The 22,408-nt window shown below is 41.2% G+C and overlaps 1 protein-coding gene across 1 annotated transcript in view; it reads left to right on the forward strand.

Annotated features, from left to right (window-relative positions):
- GRM8 (glutamate metabotropic receptor 8) overlaps positions 1 to 21,594 on the forward strand; it is a 360,444-nt gene extending 338,850 nt beyond the window's left edge. The window contains exons 9-10 of the mRNA XM_059815960.1: positions 16,116 to 16,362; positions 21,545 to 21,594. Of these exons, the coding sequence (XP_059671943.1) occupies positions 16,116 to 16,362; positions 21,545 to 21,594 (297 nt within the window). The remainder of the gene's footprint in view (positions 1 to 16,115; positions 16,363 to 21,544) is intronic.
- The last annotated feature ends 814 nt before the right edge of the window (positions 21,595 to 22,408 follow it).

Below are 22,408 nucleotides of genomic sequence, written 5' to 3' on the forward strand. Positions count from 1 at the left end.
GAGCACAGACAGGGTGTGTACAACTGAAGAAAAGGGTTTGATACTCAGAAGTTCATGTATAACAGATTTAGCTACATTATTAATGAGATCTTCCTGCAATAATTAAATAATTTTAACAGTAAAAAGTAGTATCATTATAACTGGATTAATAATAATATTTGCTATAGTTTTGATTAGGCTGTTAAGGTTTTAATTAGACTAACAATAAATTCTTTTCTTGGCATTTTGCCCATACTAAGATCTTAAATGTAACACAATATACCATAAAAATCCTACTTCTACATTATGTTGAAAATGCAATTAATGTATACCGTAAGAACTACTTTTACATAAACTCCATCCTCAGTCTTTCCATGCAGCCCAGATTTTTTCCAATATGATTAGTATTTTTTTTACTCGTATTTGGAGATATCTTAGCTTAGTTTTACAAATTGTGAGTACCTACTTTCTACTTGAGCTTTTGGAGTTCAGTACTCCTGAATATCAGGACTGACATACACATGACAACAGACATAGTAGAGATTGGTCTTTGGTCACTGGTTGACTACTGCGGCTCTATTTATAGCAAGGTTGATGAGACAAATGAATCACATGGCCCTTTAAAAACCATAAGACTGCAACAAATTGTGTGCTGTGGTATATGTAAGCTGTATGATAATGTGATATCTAACCTAACTTATGAGAAAAAAAAAGAATCAAATTACCTGCTGATGTTTTAAATTACTTTGAAGGTCTGCAATGCAGTGCCTAGCATTTGCCATGAGACATATGTCCTGAGGATGGACCACAGTAAAGAAGCAGACTTCAGTTTATTACTGTTCTTAATAAAACATTGTAATAAGCATTGCAGATGAAGTAAAGCTGAACATTTTTTTCACTTCAAAAATGTTGGTCATTCCGAATGAGCAGAACGTTTGGTAATGCAGCACTTGTTTCAGTATAATCTCCATCTTTTGCCACAATACAGCATAATTTCTGATGCCAATGTTCTATGATGTTATCTGTAAAACCACAGACTAGGTCTACAGGGGTTACACACCAGGAGAAAGCTTTTTCAAATGTAGCAATTACAGAAGAGCTAAAGCATTTGAAACTTGCATACTGAAACAAACAAAGGGAAGAGGGAGGAAAAAACCCAAGGAACTAAAACAAGCAAATAAGCCAATTTACTAGAATTTTATGGTTAAAGGTGACATTTGCCAATACAAATGACAACTGGTATTAATGTCTACCATGATGAGAATGTGCCATGTTGCTATCAATCATAAAATCATTGAATCATTGAATCACTGAATCATCAAATCATAGAACCATAGAATGATAGGGGTTTGAAGGGACCTTTAAAAGTCATCTAGCCCAATGCCCCTGTCATGGGCAGGGACATCTTTCACTAGATCAGATTGCTCAAGGCCCCATCCAACCTGACCTTGAACACTTCCAGGGTTGGGGCATCCACACCTTCTCTGGGCAACCTGTTCCAGTGCCTCACCACAGTCATTGTAAAAAAATTCTTCCTTATATCCAGGCTAAATCTACCCTTTTTCAGTTTAAAACTGTTACCCCTTGTCCCGTCACTACAGGCCTTGGTAAAAAGTCTCTCTCTGTCTCTCTTATAAGCCCCCTTTATATATTGAAAAACCACAATAAGGTCTCTCTGGAGTCTTCTCTTCTCCAGTCTGAACAATCCCAACTGTCTCAGTTTCTCTCCGTAGGAGAAGTGTTCCAGACCTCTGATCATTTTCGTGGCCCTCCTCTGGAAACGCTTGAACAGGTCCATGTCTTTCTTGTTCTGGGGACCCCAGAGCTGAACGCAATACTCCAGGTGGGGGTCTCATGAGAGCAGAGTAGAGAGGCAGAATCACCTCCCTCAACCTGCTGGCCACACTTCTTTTTATGTAGCCAGGATACAATTGGCTTTCTTGGCTGCAAGCATACATTGCTGTTTCATATCCAATTTTTCACCCACTGGTATCCCCAAGTCCTTCTCTGCAGAGCTGCTCTCACTCAGTTCATCCCCTGGTCTGCATGGATGTCTCCTGTGTTATCCACTCAGGCTCTATTTAAAACAGTAACAGTACATTGTCAAGAATATTAACAGGCCATGAAGCCAGTTGTCACAGTTTTGCTAGGTTTATAATATTAAAATCTCAATCTCTAAGCAAGAACAGTGTAGGTATAACATTACAGAATAGGAATCATCACAAACTGTGGGAAAACTCCAGGGAAGGGTTTGGGAGAATGTGAGTTGGTCCAGGCCCAGGCCCACTCATGCCGGGAGTGCTCCAACAGTTTAGCAGCCCAGGCAGAAAAGTCATAGAATCATAGAAACATTTAGGTTGGAAAAGACCGTTAAGATCATCAAGTCCAACTGTTACACCTACCACTGCTAAGTCCACCGCTAAAGCATGCCCCTAAGCGCCTCATCCACACGTCTTTTAAATACCTCCAGGGATGGTGGCACAACCACCTCCATGGGCAGCCTGTGCCAATGCCTGACAACCCCTTCAGTGAAGAAGTTTGTTCTAATGTCCAATCTAAACCTCCCCTGGTGCAACTTGAGGACATTTCCTCTTCTCCTATCACTGGTCACTTGGGAGAAGAGACCAACACCCACCTCTCTGCAATCCCCTTTCAGGTAATTGTAGAGCAATAAGGTCTCCCCTCAGCCTCCTCTTCTCCAGGCTAAACAACCCCAGTTCCCTCAGCCGCTCCTCATAAAACTTGTGCTCCAGACCCCTCACCAGCTTCATCGCCCTTCTCTGGACACGCTCCAGCACCTCAATGTCCTTCTTGTAGTGAGGGGCCCAAAACTGAACACAAGATTCGAGGTGCAACCTCACCAGCACCAAGTACAGGGGCACTATCACCTCCCTAGTCCTGCTGGCCACACTATTTCTGATACAGGCCAGGATGCCATTGGCCTTCTTGGCCACCTGGGCACACTGCTGGCTCACATTCACCCAGCTGTCGACCAACACCCCGAGGTCCTTTTCTGCAGGGCAGCTTTCCAGCCACTCGTCCCCAAGCCTGTAGCATTACATGGGGTTGTTGTGACCCAAGTGTAGGACCCGGCACTTGGCCTTGTTGAACCGCATACAATTGGCCTGGGCCCATCCATCCAGCCTGTCCAGATCCCTCTGCAGAGCCTTCCTACCATCAGGGAGATCAACACACCTGCCCAACTTGGTGTTGTCTGTCCAGATCATTGATAAAGGTATTAAACAGAACTGGCCCCAACACTGAGCCCTGGGGGACTCTGCTTGTGACTGGCTGCCAGCTGGATTTAACTCCATTCACCACAACTCTCTGGGCTCGGCCATCCAGCCAGTTTTTTACCCAGCGAAGAGTGCACCCACCCAAGCCATGAGCAGCCAGTTTCTCCAGGAGAATGCTGTGGGAAACAGTGTCAAAGGCTTTACTAAAGTCTAGATAGACTACATCCACAGCCTTTCCCTCATCCACCAAGCAGTCACTTTGTCATAGAAGGACATCAGGTTAGTCAAGCAGCACCTTCCTTTCATAAGCGCATGCTGACCTATCGAGGTCACTGGGACCTCCCCGGTTAGTCAGGACTGCTGGTAGATGATGGAAAGTGGCTTGGGGAGCACTTCTGCCAGCTCCCTCAGTACCCTTGGGTGGATCCCATCTGGTCCTATAGACTTGTGGGTGTCTCAGTGGTGTAGCAGGTTGTTAACCATTTCCCCTTGGATTGTGGAGGTTTAATTCTGCTCCCCATCCCTGTCTTCCATCACAGGGGGCTGGGTACCTGGAGAACAACTTGTCTTACCATTAAAGACTGAGGCAAAGAAGGCATTAAGTACCTCAGCCTTTTCCTCACCCTTTGTCACTATGTTCCCTCCCACGTTCAGTAAAGGATGAAGTCCTAGTGCCTACGCCTATACCATAGCATTGTTTCATTGTCTACTATATAGACACAGTGGTAAAGTTTTAGATTTATATTAGCTGTTCCCCAGCCCTAGAGATCAACTATTTCTTTTTTTAGTTTCATACATTACTATGGTATCCTGACACCCTCTTGGAATCATGTCTTGTTAGGAAATGAGATGAAGAAATACACAGAGTTTGACAACCGTTACTGGTCCAAGGAGAAGTTGTCCCAAACGACAGGACAGATTAGGAAAGCTTGGTGAAATGAATGTCTTCAAATTCCCATTATCTGAGTTTCAGGAGTTGTCTTTGTTTGGGATACAACTGTCCTATTGTACCCTCATGGTAAAATCAGATATTGAGAAGTCACTGGAAAATGTTTGGATGAACTAAGGTTAGTTTTAGACATGTGGTGAAAAAACACTTTGGATGGAAAACTATGCAATGTGCAGTTGTGGAACATACCATTTCCAATGAGCAGTTGACAACTCTGAGTTCTCTGTATCGACTTATCTGAAAATAATAAATACAATGCTTAAAAAAGACCTAGTAAAGCTATTCCTTTCTTTGCATAAAATAATTTATAGGTAGAAAGGGAATACTGATAGATATTGCAGGAAAGGTCGAAATTAGCCTTAAGTAGAAAAACTGAACAGTGAAATTTTTACCATAATTCAGTTTCTGAAATGCAGGTATGTCCAAGTTCTACTGAGGCTACAAGCTTTTATAGCTTCTCTCGAATCCAAACTTTAATGATGTTTCATACTTTTTAAAGCTGTCACACATTTAATTTGAAATCAATTATTAGATCTTTCCTTTCTCATAAAGTTTCTGAAAGCAACTGAAGTGTACAGATAAAGAGGATTTGTTTTCTCTGTAATGTACAGAATTACAGGCTACGCTTACTGCTTGAGATAATAACCTAATGAATTTTATACTTTCATGTTTTTGAAAAAGCTTTGACTTTTCCTCTCACAGCCTCATTTTAATTGGTAGTTTGGTAAGGAATGTTTTTAAAAGGTTAAAATATGTAAAGGTTAAGTAGTTTCCCATGTTTCCTAACTGAACAAATGTTTGAAGAAGACTTATTCCATGAAGTTTATCTTATACTTGGCAAATAATCTTGCTATATGAGCAAAACAACGACTGACTTGCACCTGTAATGTTTTTCTTCGAGAAAAGATGAATTTTCTTCCTACAGGTCCAGACAGAAAAGTATGTTGTGAACTGAAAACAATAAAAATCTGTAGGTGTAAGCTTATGGAAATGGAAGTTCTGCAGAGAAGCATGACTCGTTTTGTTAGTTATTGGCACCTTGCCAGCATTGTTACCTCCCTGTTTATACTCGTCTGGTTTCAAATATATTTGCCTGCAGCCAGCCTTTTCCATGTTGATTTTTGGTGTGGAATCCATTGCGTAACTTTTCTTTCTGATTTGTGAACACAACTGTGAAACCAAAAGTGTTGTCATCCAGTCAACTCTTTAGCAAGCAACAACACATGCAAAAACAATTGTAGTGTTATGGCATATACGTGACTTTCAAAGAAGAAAGGGACTGTCTTTCTCTAAGCCCTCTAGATTCTGTAGCAGAGGAAGGATGGCTAGGAATGCTTTCAGTGTTTTACTGACACTTAAAGTCTCGTGCACTCTCCACCACAAACGGAGCGGGACTATTTTGCTGTCTTTCCCAGTCTCTGGGATGCATGTGGATAGATGGCATGTACCTTTATTTTATGATGTAACATTTATCTTCTGGCTATAAATGATCTGGTAAAGGCTTCCAACAGCTGGGAGTGAAGGCAAGAGTGTCGGGAGGGAATGAGAGAAAAAAATCCTTGTGGGAAATGAAGCTTGCTGCAGTTCTGGCCTTAAAAAATGAAACTGGCTGAAGGAGATGAGAAGATTCACGTAAGAGACATAAAGTATTTGGTAACAAGGATAAGGGAAAAATTAAATTATAATTCAATCTTCTGTTCTGTTACTGGCAGTGTGGGACATGTTCAGGAGTGCCAATTTGAGGATATCTGTCTCAGCAGGATGGTTCAGACTCCAGTGTTTTATATCGAGGCTGTTTCTTTAGCCTGTGGAGAAAGGCACTTTTAAAGGGCAAATTGTATAGAATTAGCCAATGAGAGACATTAAACTAGCTGCGTCTTTTTAAACATCCACTTCTCTTTGGAAAGTGAGTAGCTGATCTGGATCTACACTAGGCACCCCAATAGCTTGAGATATACCAAGTCTTCCCTCTGTGGTTTAGCACTTCACTAACTGCTGTACTTGTGCATCTTCTGTTTTACAACTACCAGCAGTTAGAGAACTTGCACCAAAGTGGAAGACTTAGATTCAATTCACTCAAAAAATCACGATAGCCATATCTCTCACCTCGCTAGGGTATACTATTAAAACCGCATTAGGGAGCAGGCTGGGTGGGAGGTACCCTTTATTTGACCTATTAAAACCGAATAGAAAAGGAAAATAAATAGCTTGGAAAACCAGCAGTTCTGGAGGGAGCCTGAATATAATCTTATGTGTGAAAGCAATCTGGACTAAAGTTGTGACGTTACCACTATATTTTTTTGTCTAATGAAAGTGGTTGCTTTATGTTGAACTCAAGGCATGCTGTGTGCATGACTTTGCCTCTGCAAACACCAAACTGATGGGACACTACTGGGGACTTGGGGGATATTTCAATTCTAAGCAGTGAAGCCTAGCTCAGAGGTAGTCATTCAGCTACCTGTGCTGGGACAATTTGGTGCACACACCTGCTTTGATGCATAGAAATTTTTCAGGTTACCAAGGAGGCAATTCAGTTTCAAGTACTTCCAAATTGAAGAAGCCATCAGAGTATCTCTGTTTTTCTAAAATAACCTTTTTTGTTGCCCCACTATGTCCTATGTCACATTTTAAGTTTCAAGGTAGGAAGAAGGAGATACATAGTCCTAGAATCAATGGTAGAAGATAGAAAATCTCTAAATATCCACACAGCCATTATCTATTTTAGCTGCAGAGGCAGTCAGAGGCTGTATCACCAAGATTGTAGGATTCTTCTGATGAGGAAAGGGTCCAGGTCATTTGTGACACAGACAGATCATGTGTCTGAGTCGGGGTCTAGGCCATTTACATGAGACACAGTCTGTGAGGGATCCTTTGTCAACTGTGGTAATAGAAAACAGTATATAAGAAGTCTGTATCAGTTCTGGTGTGGGGTTGGAGACAGGAAGGTATTTAGGCCTCAAGTTTTTCCCGTAGTATAAAGATTTTTTTTTTCTTGTGCTGTCATGATTTTAGTTTTCTGTCTTATATCTTCTGACTATCAAGAACAAGGAGAATAGATACAGCAGTCTTTGTTACATCTGTGAAAGGCTGTATTGGACAAAAAGTTTGTAGTTCAGAAGGGATTTTAGTGTGAGGAGTGCTGAAATTCATTTCTGTGTAACCATGATTCATTGTGAGAAAGGGACCTTTATTCTCCCGTAACTTAGAGTGGTCCACCACTGTGAGACACATGAAAAATTATTCAGTCCTTATATCTTATTAAACTGAACTACTTTTGTTGCTCCTTGATTTTTAGAGCAGCTAATTCTGTAAAAGTTACATGTAGATATGTTCCTAGAATAATAAAAGTACCCAGAATGCACAGCCATAAAACATCATTGTCCTCTTGTCAGGGATAAAACAAGATAAGAGTCAAACCAAGTGTGTGGCATCCTGTTTGCTAGACTTGTGCTTCATCAGGCTGCAAGAGGGGGATTCCAAAGATGGGAAGGATTAGATGCAGGGGATGTTCCTGTCCTATAAACAGACTCTCAGCCTGCAAATGACCATTTAAAAAGAAGTAGGGCCTGTTGCAATAGCATGAGGGGTAAGGGTTTTAAACTAAAAGAGGGTGGATTCAGACTAGCTATAAGGAAGAAATTTATTATGATGAGGGTGGTGAAACAATGGAGCAGGTTGCCTGGAGAGGGGGTAGATGCCCCATCCCTGGAAACAACCAAAGTCTGGATGGATGGGGCTTTGAGCAACCTGATCCAGTTGAAGATGTCCCTGCTCATTGCAGGGGGGTTGGACTAGAGGGCCTTTAAAGGTCCCTTCCAACCCAAACTATTCTATGATTCTATGATTCTCGTAAGAAAAGGAATCAGACTGAGACTGTCATTGACAACTAGTCTCCAGTGGAGTATGCAATTGTATTAGCATATGGAGTCAGACTGATGTACACACCACACACAATGTGTACATGTAAGTATATGTTCAAAGCTTTCCTCTCGAGGTCTAGCAAGTTTCTCGAAGCCCTTCTTTCTCATTAGCTTCATTAAAGAGTAAGTAGTAAGGGTGATCCATGCAAAACAGGATCCCTTGGGCTGAAGCTCTCTAAAGACTGTATTCACTGTCAGACTATATTTCTGTCAGAAAATTCCCATCTCACTCTAGTTTTAATGTTTCAGTAGTTATAGTGGCTGGTTCAAAAACACAGCAATCATTAGAAATAAATCCCACTGCATATGAACTGTAATCTGCAATGTGAAACTATCTGTGATTTGGATTTTTTTAAATAGGCTGTTTTGCTGGTCATTTCAATTAAATCCACAGAAAATACATCAGATGTAATGATATAGCTCATGCAAAATACCTGCACTAAGTGCATTTAAATCCATGGGCTCTTATTATTTCAGTGAATGCATGATCAGATTTAGAGTTGGCTCACTTATGAAGCTTACTGGAATGTAAACTTTAAGACAGACATAGTTTCTCTTTAGTATTTGTAAGAGCTTGGCACTGTGGGATTTCTTATTGCAAAAAAGATCATTGAGATCTACCATAATGCACGTATTTGTTGCTGGTATGACTAGTACTACTACATGAATGTATGTATTTTATCCTGTAATATCCAAAGGTTCTTTATCCTTTTTTATTGTCTAATTCCTATACTGAACCATGAGAAAAAGACGAGCCTTACAGCTTGGGTATTTGATAAGGACTTAAAAATATATATATTTAAATGCCAGGCATTGTTACAGATTCTGTGGGTGAGGCTCAGATAGACACTTCACTGCCATGAGTTGGATTTTAAAAAATGGTAAGGCTTCAAAAAAGGATTTTTTGTGTTTAATGGAATTTCCATATGCACTACAGTTTGTTAAAGCTATTACTTGAGTCAGTGAGGAAACAGTTCTGTGGATGGGTGCTAGATTGAGGCGGGCAAGGGGGTTCCCAGAGGCAGGGAAACCCGAGAAAGAGTAGAGAGACTCACCAGGAGCTGGAAGCTCTCGCGAGTGAGGCCGTTGAGGCTTAGGCATTGCCAGGAGATTTAAACAGCCCAAGGGAGCGCTAGCGACCAGGAGCGCAGCGAACAGGACATGGAGCATCAGCCAGGGCATGGCAGTTTGTGCGGAGGGGCGCACAGGGAGGGTGCAGAAAGCTCTGTCGGCTCAACAAGGGAGCTATGGTATCCACCCGGCAGAAAGCCATGGCCTCTCCAAGCTCTACACCCACCATGACCAACACAGCCTCCCAGAGCGAGCTCCGGTGGGTACGCGATGCCGCCCAGGCGTCAGGCCGCAGGGGGTGTGTGCCCTACTCTGACGCCAGTTCCTGACGGCAGCAGCGAGCACACCTGTGGGAGGTGCGCCCAGGTAGAGGAGCTCCTCCGCTTAGTGACAGAGCTCCGGGAGGAGGTGAGTGCATCGAGGAGTATCAGGGAGTGCGAGAGGGAGATAGACCACTGGAATTGCACCCTCCCTTCCCTGGGACAGGCCCAACAGGCAGACAGGGCATGAGATATGGAAGACTCCCTTTCCTCTCTCCACCCAGCAGAACGAGGTGACTCAAGGGACAGGGATCAATGGCAACAAGTTCCTGCCCAGCACAGCAGAAAAGCCTCTTCTGTTACTACCCCACCTTCTCAGGTCCTCTTGCATAATAGGTACGAGGCTCTGCAAGTGGAACCAAACACTGACAAGGATGAGGTTTTACCTAGCTTGGAGGTGTTACCAAGATTAAGCCTACGCCCTGTGTAAAAACGGCTTCCATAAAGATAAAAAGATGGATCATTGTCATTGGGACTCTCTCCTGAAGGGAACAGAAGACCCCATATGTAGATGGGACCCACTTCTTAGGGAAGTCTGCTGCCTCCCTGGGGCCCGTGTTAAAGATGTGACAAGAAAACTTCCCACCCTGGTACGGCCCTCAGATTATTCTCCATTATTGATTCTTCAGGTAGGCAGCGATGAAGTTGTGACAAGAAGCCCGAGGGCGATCAAGAGAGACTTCAGGGCCTTGGGATGACTGGTTGGGGATCGGGAGCACAAGTGGTGTTCTCCTCCATCCTTCCATTGGCAGGGAAAGATGAGGAAAGAAACAGGAAGAGCCAGCTGACCGATACCTGGCTCCGAGACTGGTGTCACCGCCAGAACTTTGTATTCTTTGATCATGTGTCACTTTATACGGCACCAGGCCTGCTGACAACATGTGGGGAACACCTGTCTCAGAGTGGGGAGAGGATCCTGGCACAGGAGTTAGCACAGCTCATTGAAAGAGCTTTAAACTAGATTTGAAAGGAGAAAGGGATAACACCAGGCTCGCTGAAGATAAGCCTGGGGGTGGAATACCAGTGTTTGAGAGGAGGTGTGCTGGCAAGGACCTTTGGACTGTTGTCTCAGTGGAGGTAGGGGATGGGGAACCATGTGGCAGCAAAGACGTAGGGGTTGTTGATGTGCCAGAAACCAGGGAAGGGCCTGAGATCAGTCATGTAGCAATTAGGGCTTCTCCTCCCAAAAAGGTGGCAGGATCAATAGCCCAAATAAAGTGCATCTGTGCCAATGCATGCAGCGTGGGCAACAAACAGGAGGAGCTGGAAGCCATTGTCCAGCAGGAAAACTATGATATAGTGGCCATCACAGAAACATGGTGGGGTGACTCACACAACTGGAGTGCTGCACTGGAAGGTTACAAACTCTTCAGAAGGGACAGGCAAGGAAGGAGAAGCAGTAGGGTAGGCCTGTATGTCAAGGAGTGTTTAAATTGTCTAGAGGTTAACGATGGTGATGATAGAGTTGAGTGTCTGTGGGTAAGAATCAGGGGGAAGGCCAACAGGGCAGATATCATGGTGGGAGTCTGTTATAGACCACCCAACCAGGATGAGGAGGCAGATGAAATATTCTATAAGCAGCTGGGACAGGTCTCATGATCGCTAGCCCTTGTTCTCATGGGGGACTTCAACTTACCAGATGTCTGCTGGAAATACAATACAGCAGAGAGGAAACAGTCTAGGAGGTTCCTGGAGTGTGTAGAAGATAACTTCCTGACACAGCTGGTGAGTGAGCAAACTAGAGAAGGCGCCTCACTGGACCTGTTGTTTGTGAACAGAGAAGGCCTTGTGGGCAATGCAACAATGGGAGGCCGTCTTGGGCCCAGTGGTCATGAAATGGTAGAGTTTTTGATTGTCAGAGAAGTAAGGAGGAGTGTCAACAGAACTGCTACCTTGGACTTCGGGGGCTGGCTTTGGCCTGTTTAGGAGCATGGTGGGCAGAGTCCCTTGGGAGGCAGTCCTGAAGGGCAAAGGAGTCCAGGAAGGCTGGACTCTCTTCAAGAAGGAAGTCTTAAAGGCACAGGAGCCGGCCATCCCCATGTGCCAGAAGACGAGCTGGTGGGGAAGAAGACAAGCCTGGCTTAACAGAGAGCGTTGGATGGAACTCAAGAAAAAAAAGAGAGTTTATGACCTTTGGAAGAAGGGGCAGACAACTCAGGAGGACTGCAATGATGTTGTGAGGTTTTGCAGGGAGGAAATTAGAAGGGCCAAAGTCCAACTAGAAATTAATCTTGCTACTGCCGTAAAACACAAAAAAATATTTCTATATATACATTAGTAACAAAAGGAGGGCTAAGGAGAATTTTCATCCTTTAGTGGATGCGGGGGGTAACATAGTGACAAAGGGTGAGGAAAAGGCTGAGGTACTTAATGCCTTCTTTGCCTCAGTCTTTAATGGTAAGACAAGTTGTTCTCCAGGTACCCAGCCCCCTGTGATGGAAGACAGGGATGGGGAGCAGAATTAAACCTCCACAATCCAAAGGGAAATGGTTAACAACCTGCTACACCACTGAGACACCCACAAGTCTATAGGACCAGATGGGATCCACCCAAGGGTACTGAGGGAGCTGGCAGAAGTGCTCCCCAAATCACTTCCCATCATCTACCAGCAGTCCTGACTAACTGGGGAGGTCCCAGTGGACTGGAGGTTAGTAAATGTAATGCCCATCTTCAATAAGGGCCGGAAGGAGTATTTGGGGAACTACAGGCCTGTCACCTTGATGCCAGGCAAGATTATGGAGCAGATCATCTTGAGTGCCATCAGGTGGCACGCATGGGACAGCCAGGCAATCAGACCCAGTCAGCATGGGTTTATGAAAGGCAGGTCCTGCCTGACTAATCTGACCTCCTTCTATGACAAAGTGACCGCTTGGTGGATGAGGGAAAGGCAGTGGATGTAGTCTACCTAGATTTTAGTAAAGCCTTTGACACTGTTTCCCACAGCATTCTCCTGGAGAAACTGGCTGCTCATGGCTTGGGTGGGTGCACTCTTCGCTGGGTAAAAAACTGGCTGGACTGCCAGGCCCAAAGGGTTGTGGTGAATGGAGTTAAATCCAGCTGGCAGCCAGTCACAAGTAGTGTTCCCCAGGGCTCAGTGTTGGGTTCAGTTCTGTTTAATATCTTTATCAATCACCTGGATGAGGGGATTGAGTGTACCTTCAGTAAGTTTGCAGACGACACCAAGTTTGGCGGGAGTGTTGAACTGCTGGAGGGTCGGAAGGCTCTGCAGAGGCATCTGGACAGGCTGGATGGATGGGCCGAGGCCAATTGTGTGCAGTTCAACAAGGCCAAGTGCCAAGTCCTGCACTTGGGTCACAACAACCCCATGCAATGCTACAGGCTTGGGGAAGAGTGGCTGGAAAGCTCCCCCGCAGAAAAGGACCTGGGAGTGTTGATTGACAGCCGGCTGAATATGAGCCAGCAGTGTGCCCAGGTGGCCAAGAAGGCCAACGGCATCCTGGCCTGTATCAGAAACAGTGTGGCCAGCAGGAGTAGGGAGGTGATCGTGCCCCTGTACTCGGCACTGGTGAGGCTGCACCTCAAATCCTGTGTTCAGTTTTGGGCCCCTCACTACAAGACGGGACATTGAGGTGCTGGAGTGTGTCCAGAGAAGGGCGATGAAGCTGGTGAGGGGTCTGGAGCACAAGCCTTATGCGGAGCAGTTCAGGGAGCTGGAATTGTTTAGCCTGGAGAAGAGGATGCTCAGGGGAGACCTTATCATTCTCTACAACTACCTGATAGGAGGTTGTAGAGAGGTGGGTGCTGGTCTCTTCTCCCAAGTGACCAGTGATAGGAGAAGAGGAAACGTTCTCAAGTTGCACCAGGGGAGGTTTAGATTGGACATTAGAACAAACTTCTTCACTGAAGGGGTTGTCAGGCATTGGCACAGGCTGCCCATGGAGGTGGTTGTGCCACCATCCCTGGAGGTATTTAAAAGACGTGTGGATGAGGCGCTTAGGGACATGGTTTAGTGGTGGACTTAGCAGTGGCAGGTATAACAGTGGGACTTGATGATCTTAAAGGTCTTTTCCAACCTAATTGATTCTATAATTCTATGGTTTTTTGATTTCAGTTTTGCAAATCCCATTAGGAAGTATATGCATCTTTAGGAACCAAAATACTTTTGCTTTTGGACACTACTTAATGGAATGTTTAACCTTAAAATCCACTGCTTTATCAGTTTAATTGGAGATCAGCCAATTTGGTTCAGCAAGAAATGGGTTTGTTTTTGTTGCTGTTTGCATGTAAACGTGCTTCTGCACAGAGGTCCTTCCACTGAAGTCTGAAACCGACTGCTTATTAATGTAACAGTCTGAGGTTTTCATTAGAAGTGTTCATGTAAATTCTAGGTTAAGCTCTGCTTTTAGGCACACCACTGCCATTTTGGAGGTTGAAAGGAATGAGATTATTTCACTGGTGGGAGAAAAGACTATTGTATATATTTCCTGATGTATTGTCTTGATGTACTATTGAAATGAAGGAAGGTGTTGCTCCTATAACTTTCCTCAGCATAATAGGAAGAGAATCCTGATTATATTTTTAGTCTGGTGGTGTCCCTGAAAGCAGGTTCAGCTTCTTACAAATTTTTAAGCATTGTCAGGGACATGCGGAAACAAACTTCACAACACAAAGAGTTATAAAACAGGCATGTTTATTGCGGCGCTGGATGCAAGGGGATTTCTCCTCAAAGCTTGCACACCGGCTTAAAATCATGACAGTTATTTAAAACAATTAACAAAGTTAGTTACGCCCACTGGTTCTACCCCTTAATAACTATTGGTTAATACTTTTCTTACTTCATCTTAAAGTTGCAGTTCTCTTTTAATTCACCACGCATGCTCAGAGAGTAGGGGGCTTAATTGGGTTGCGGCTTTTCTAGCTAGGAGGTGTGTTTCTTAGTATTAAAATGAAATTATAATGAGACAAGTTAACTCTAGGGCACTATTTTGGCAGTCTATTCTATTTTTCTACGATTCGTCCTTGTGCTAATCATTATTGCTGGTTAGCAGAGAGTCAGTGGAGGCATTTTTTATCTGTAATATGTCCAAGTGCCAGGCGCAGTTGTTATGAAGTATCTTCTTTACATTCTTCTTTCTTACTTTTAACCCTTGTTTTTCAAGATGCCCTGTAACAGTCAGTCTTTTCTTAAAGAGTAGATTGGGCTACCCCTCATTTTATGGTGTTATTTTGCAGTTTTCTGTACTATTATACAGATACTTTGTAAGGTGGTTCAGAGTGACCATCCACGCTTCCAAAATACATTTGTCACATTTCTCATCTAACATTGCTTTAAGTGAGAGTACAGTTTATTTGTGTTCTCTAAGGAGAAAGTATCTAATGGAAAAACTTAATAAGCTGAAAGACATTAAAAAATGTTCAACTATAATAGTGGCTGCACACCATTTTATTATATCTCTACTTTTCTGTTAAGGGCCAGGTTACCCAAGGGCACTTAGTAAAAACAGATGATCTGAAGCTGACACTGCAGACAGGCTTAGTACCTTATCGCCAAGTTAATGTGAAAGTATGGGCTAGTGCTTAAAATCATGCCTGACAACAATGCCAGTGAATCCTCTGCCAAGACAATGAACTGGTTTTACTTCAGTACCTTTTTCAGTATGACAACATGATTATTGAGAGATTTCCTACTCAGTTTAGCAAACCACACACAATTGTAAAATAAAATTGTTGTCTCATAAAATGTCTAATAAAATATAATTTCCCTAGAAAAAATACATGTTGAGCAGAACTACAGTTAGTACTTTTAATATACTATCTGAATACTTCTCCAAATAGAAACTACTCTCTATTGTTCTTACGGATTTATAATTGTAATTTTCTTTTATGGGACTATGGAAGACCAGAGCTGCTTTCTTTTTGTAGGTGGTAACAAACAATAGACAGACTCAATCAGAAATGTCAGATTTTTCCTTTGTATCTATAGAGGACTGAGGTCCTCCGTGATCTGATTTCCTGGTTCCCTGATTTTCTGATTTCTTAGTTAGGACTGTGACATATTAATATATTTACTGTGTGCCAACAGAGCATTGTGACTAGAATTCAACAATAAGGTGGAAATGTTAAAAACAAACAAACAAAAAACCCCAACAGACTCAAGAATATTTAAGCTACACTATGGAGAAACTGATTTTTTTTTTCCCAAGCTTGCAACTCAAAGAGTATATCAAAGATTTCATCAGATTCTGCATTATGCCTGCTGCCAGTTGAATCATGCTGCACACACTACTGAATCACCACATGGCGTATTGTAGAGACTTCTATGTATTAAACTAGATGATACAAGGCTAACTCCTCTTTTCCTGTACAGATATATTTGTTTATTTTCTGAAAATGCAGTTGCTACAGCATCTTGATTACTTTTATGAGAATGAAGTTTAGTTTAGTATTATGTTGTTTCTACCACTTACTCTTAAGGTTAAAAAACCAACATGCAACAGCCATACTTGACTATAATTAAAGGCAACCAAAGTCAAGAGTCCTTCTGATGTATGTACAGAAAAGGAGGAGTGTTTTTGGTTCCCTTTCCACCTAGTATTTTTAAGTTAATTACTTTATTTTCCTTCTTATATTAAATCAATATAACAATGATTTTTATGTTATTGTTTCTTTCCTTCCCCAGATGTACATCCAGACAACAACACTTACTGTCTCCATGAGTTTAAGTGCTTCTGTGTCTCTGGGCATGCTCTACATGCCCAAGGTTTATATTATAATTTTTCATCCAGAGCAGAATGTTCAAAAAAGGAAGCGGAGCTTCAAGGCTGTAGTGACAGCTGCCACAATGCAGAGCAAACTGACCCAAAAAGGAAATGACAGACCAAATGGCGAGGTCAAAACTGAACTGTGTGAGAGTCTTGAAACCAACAGTAAGTCATCTGTAGACTTTCCCATGGTCAAGAGTGGCAGCACTTCCTAATAGATGTACGTTCACAAGAATGCACTTTCTTTTAATAATAAACTTTATTCTTTTTGTTGCTTGTTCTGCATGAATCCAGAGATGTGTCGGAATTAATGTACTGCTGAATGCAGGAATGCCTAGAGTTGTTTCAAACAAATAGTTTTTCACAGGAGGCTAGTAAAAAAAAAAAAGCACAGATTTTGGAAAGCCACATCTTTTTAAAATGATCTGGTTTAGCTAATGCTACTTTGATGTGTTGTGCATTGCTGTGCCAGTTGTGGTATATCCTGACAGTTCACGAGGTGTATTTATGGTCATCATTGTATATTCAAAACTCAAAGGTTGTTGAAAAAAATATAATTAAAATAGTTAACATTGCCTTTATTTTGTACTTAGATATGGAGGTGAAAACAATGCTTTTTACCTTTCCACCTTAACTTAGTATTTGTTGACTTGTTCATTTATCACAACTCATGAGTGCTAATGCTTCCCAGAATAATGCTTCCCATCCAGGTTTTTGTTGTGGTCTTACTCATCTTGGTACAAAATTGTAATAATTTATATACAGCTTAATCATTACATGTTTTGATATGTCATGGGTTAGTAATGGGAAAAAGTTCTTTTGCATGTCAGAAAAGTTCTTGAATCTTGCCACATCTCTAAATTCCTCTGGTATAGAAGAGAACAGAGGTTATAGCTTCTGATCCACCACATGACATGCAGTCTTATAAACTGGACTTCACAATAATAAGCATCAAGCAGAAGCGGTAACTTTGCCCCCAGAGCTTAGTAGTAAAGGAGAATTGGTTTCTATTGAGAAGTTAGAGATCACATGGGATGGACAGCAGCTGTTACAGTTGAAGACAAATTTTTCAGTCATTTTACTGCAAATGAGGGTTTTTTTTTAATTTTTAACACTTTTTGATGATGTTGACAGGAGATTGAATAGTACTATTACTAGTACAAGCTAATTGCTTGAGCACATTCAGAAAAGTCAGTACCAAGTTTGCAGAAAAATACTGTACTTTTATTTCAGAAAAATGCAACCCCCACTGAATTCAATCAGAGTTTGCCAGACTGAAGACTATATAAAAATAGTCCATAAGTTTACCATGCTATAGTTGCTGATGCATGGAGGATACTGAGTGCAAACCAATTCACTTGAAAAACTCATGATCCTTCAAAATGTGTAAATCTGCTAGACTTAACTATGGGTTTATATAGCTTCAGATTATGACATATAACAAAGGACAAAAGGAGAAAGGCAATGAAATTCCTTGTGGATCAAATAATAGCATGGAAATATGAAAAACTCAATAATTTCTCAAATCTTCAGAAGTCACCAAAAGAAAATTCAGAAGGGGAAGAGAGGTGGATTTTGCTGAGTTTCAAAATTATAAGCTTCTGAGGAAAGGTCAAAGGAGGGATTCCACAGTATGGTGAGAAAGAGTGTTAATAAGAAAGTCTTGGGTATCTGATGTTTATCCACTGTACCTAATTAAGAAATGCTGTGTCTGGCATTCCTTAAACTATGATTATGCATAATTCGTGGAAACAGCTGCTATTGGAAGCAAGTCTGCTTCTTCAGTAGTGTGATGTATGCAGGGTAATGCTTATTTGCTGTGCTCTAAACATGATTTTATCAGTAGCATATATATATAATTCTGAGCACACTAGGAGTATATCCTGACTAGGCTTTGATCCAGGCGTCATAATGCTTCATAGGCAAAAATTCAGAGTCAAGTCATTTGCACTCCAGAGGGCTGTTCCTATATAACTGAGCTCTTGGCCTCAAGATGGGTTTCTCTTTTCCCCAAAATTGTTCTGTACCATTTGGATTTGGTCACCTTCCCTCTTTTCTGCCAAAATAGTTACTGTCAAAGCTTTTGTAGGTTCCTGTGAATTATCAGTGCAAAATGCCACATAGGTCCTTTTCACTAGGTCAATAGTAACAGCCTCTCAACATTGCAAAATTTCTTCTGGCACTGACTCCATGTGAGGTAGATCTTTCTTTTCAGTGATAGTATATGAAGCTGATTGCAGAAAATCAGGCTATCCCTAGCATACCAAAAGTGGGTAGTAAGTGTTTCTCACCATTTCTCAAGCACGAATACTGGTAGTGATAGCAGTGCTCATAACTAGGCAAGAAATAAGATGAGGCAGTCAGGTAATGCCTTTTGCTTCCCATTCAGAGACAACTCTCCTCTGTCTGGTTTCTCCTGTTCCATGTAACAGACTTTATTCCATGTTGTCCCCCACGTGAATACAGACATGTCTTTTTGTGAAAATACGTTCTTATTCAGTAGAAAGAAAATTGTATCTGGGAAACAGGATAAAAAAACCATATCCAGATGCAATTGCAGAAGGCATAACAATGACAAGTACTTTAAATGCATATAGGTCAGATCACAATAATGACTCTAAATTGCTTTAGATCCTCTTTTATTTTATTCCTTTTGGTTTTGTCTCATTCCAACAGAAATGTAGTAACTGGAGCTAGAAAAGAGTGTTCATTCCCAGAAATATTTTGAGCCAAGTCTGTTACTTTTTCTGGCCATCTATGCTTGGCAAATGTGGTTCATGTTATTACTATGAAATGCTAACAGTGTTAAAGAGCAGGACACCAGCTGCTGAAGCTTTCACATCCCCAAACAGGAACTGTGGGCTTATTACAGTGAGCTATAAAGACACTTGCAATATTTATCAAGTAAAAAAACATTGTTTGGAGATGAGGTTAGATTTAACAGATTTTGAACTACTATCTACACTAGCTTCCTGTGTTATCATTTTTTAAAGTAACAACACTCAGAACTCAATAGGATAATTTTTGTTTCTTGATGAGTCCTAGATTAATTCTGGCAAAACTCTTTAAATCTCAGATATGCAACAAAGTTACAGCACATTAACAAGTTACTCTAAATCAGCTGAGGTGTAGTAGCTATTTATTTTTGTATTTTGAGCTTCTTGCGAGTGTCCTCACATAATTCAGCTTACTGAGTTGTGATAAATCTGATTATGTTATGTCGCTGTGGGCTAAAAACATACATATGAAAAGTTATCATAGAACTCAGCTGATACAGGGTAATGTGGTAAGCTAGCTTAACTGGATCACGTATTTGAGCCTATTTTCAGGGCGAGGGAAAAAAATAAGCTCTGCTCCCTCCATCCTTTTGTTCCCAAGTGTGCAGAGTTTGCAGATGTGCATTTATTTGTTATTTCTTAGCTGGGAACAAAATTCTTTTATGCTCTAAGGAACTTGGTGCCATTTCAGCAGTCCTATGTTATTTTCAGAAGGAACTTAACAGGCCAAAGGAAAAATAGAATCCTCTCAGAAATCCAGCTGTGGGAGCATGGGAGAGTTCAGATGGGAGCAGTACATCCCGTCTAAAAGATCTGAAAGATGTAAATGAGGCTATATTTGCTTCAAGTGTCCCAATACATGCAAATAAAGCTATTTCATGTCGGCACTGGAATACTGTGATCGATTATGTGAAAGACTTGCTTAGCACGCCAAAAGCAATCCTTTCATGAATTAGCTCTTCCAGACACAAAGTACTGGAGCTACCTGTACAATGGAAGTAAGAAATATGAAGTTTTGCAGCTTCCTTTTGATTATTCATTCTTATGTAGACATTCTTAAGGAACAAAAATTATAGTGATATGTGAAATATAATGGTCTAGTTTTGCTGTGTCTTACAAAATGGCAAATGCAATATTAGAATCAAGTTGCTCAGAAACCCAAAGAAAATATGAAGAAAAAGCAAACAGCAAGCTTAGTTATTTATCCTACCTAGTATTACTTTGCAACAATTTTAGTGATCTTTGATTTAGTTTAATCTTTGATGCAGGAGAGAGAAACTGTCATTTCTTGGTTTCTGTACTCCATTCTTCCGAAATTATTGGATTGTCGGGCTGGATTTAAGAGTTAGCATGAAGAATTCTTTTCCTATCTATCTCAGCTGTTCCTACCAGATTCTGTATAAAAAAAAGAGATTGAAGGAAGGAAGGAAGGTATGGGAATAGAATAAAGAGCTTTGAATCTATAGACCAGACAACTTTTGTGCCGTCAAATTATTTTCATCCTGCCAGCTGCAGTCTTCACTATCATAAGTAGAACATGTCTGTAGCTGACAGAATATAAAACATATTTGTGAAGCCAAATTCCTTTTCATGTAGTGTGGCATAGACCTTATTATAGAGAAAAAAAGAGATTCAGTCCCCCAGCAGTCTGATTTCTCATGTACCCAACTGGTTTAAATTTAGGGAGCTGCCTATGAGACCTGATGTCACCACTTCCCTCTTACCACCACTATGTTAACACAACAGTGAAGACTTGGGCCATATATTTTACAGCAGAGGGATAAGATATAAGGGCTAGAAGCTGACACAAACTTCCATGTAAGATTCACAGTTGTTGACTTTTATAATAGTAAAGGTGTTTAACTTTCTCAACTTATTGCCTCATTCTGAACAAGAGGTATCAGCTTTGTTCAAAGGAAGAAATGATCAGCTGACCATCAACATAAGGAGACCACAATGGCATGGCACTTCTAAAATGCAGCCCAGGCTCTCATAAGTGTTTCTGCTAGCTCATTTATATGCAGATGCTTTGTGTCTGAAGGCTCTCCAGTGAATATGTGCTGTAGGCACTAGGTACTCAGTTTCGGTAACTTGGAGAGATGTTTCCCATGTTAGGCTTTGCTCCTTTCAAGGAGCATAAGCCTCCTTCTAGACAGACAGCCCACCACTAGCTGCAAAGTTGTCTTCAACCAGTAGAAAAGAGAGAAAAATCCAAGTTCTAAATTTAAAAAAGTCTATACAGAAATCAGCCAAAATAATACCAAATAGTATGTTGAAATTCTGTTATGGGTATGTTAAAACCACTCATCACTGGTCCTCTCTCTTCACCTCTGCTTGATCCCAAGTCATAAACAAAATAAGTTATCAACAAGAACACACAACTTGAGATCCAACTTACCACTTATATACATGCTTGAACTTTCTTACTTTATTCCATGAACATCGGCAACAGTTGGACAATCTCTGAGTTCAAATGCTAGATATGGGGTGTTTTTTTCTCCTCTCTTGATTCTAAAAATCCTAAACTTTGTTTTTTGTTGTTGTTTGTTTTTGGTTTTTTTGATTTACAGCCTCCTCTACCAAGACAACTTATGTCAGTTACAGCAATCAGGCAAACTGAGCAGGGATGAAATTCACTGGAAGACCTGCAGGATGGGATCTTGAAAACAAAGACTTTACCACCACCAGAATTCAGTCTTGAAAATATCAGTAGACTACATTCAAATCAATAGTCAGTCTCCTAAAGGACAAGGGTTAAACAAGAGGCAAAAGGCAAAAAAAGACAGGGGAAGGAAAAGTCCAGTTTTAAAACATAGAAACGAGTATCAAGCTTCTGAACTGTTCATTCACAAAAGGAAGCAAATCACAAAAGGAAAACAAATGTTAGCTTGTGAAAAAAAATGCTGTTGAAATAAATCATGTCTGATGTTATATTTGTAAGTACTTCTTTGTGATTGTGACAATTTCCTTTCCTGTCCTACATTGTTCAACTCGTAAAAGAAGATGAGTTTGTTTCTTGTGACGGCTGACTGAATTAAGTCCTGGGTTATGCTAAAATAAATGCAATGGTCAACGCATGCTAATTTTTATACAAAATAATTTATTTCTAATAATAAAGGAATGTTTTGCAATTGTTGAGGCTTGTTTTGTTGCAGTTTTAAGGAAAAAAAGTCCTTACACTGTTGTCTATTGTTTGTTTAGAATGTGCAGTAAAGGTGGGTGTACAAATAAAATAATAATCATGGCATCAGAAGAATGCAGTGTAAAGTCTAAGCATGTGTGTGTGTGTGTGTGTGTGCACGCGTGCGTGTATGTATGTGCATGCCTGCATGCATGTGTGTGTGTGTACTCTGTAGTGTGTGAATTTCTTTGTTCAAAGCTTTGTGACTATATTTTCTAATGGAAGGATTCTTCCCCCCTTCTCACTCTCAAAG

This window comes from Gavia stellata, chromosome 4 (assembly GCF_030936135.1).
Source record: "Gavia stellata isolate bGavSte3 chromosome 4, bGavSte3.hap2, whole genome shotgun sequence".
NCBI classification, from domain to species: domain Eukaryota; kingdom Metazoa; phylum Chordata; class Aves; order Gaviiformes; family Gaviidae; genus Gavia; species Gavia stellata.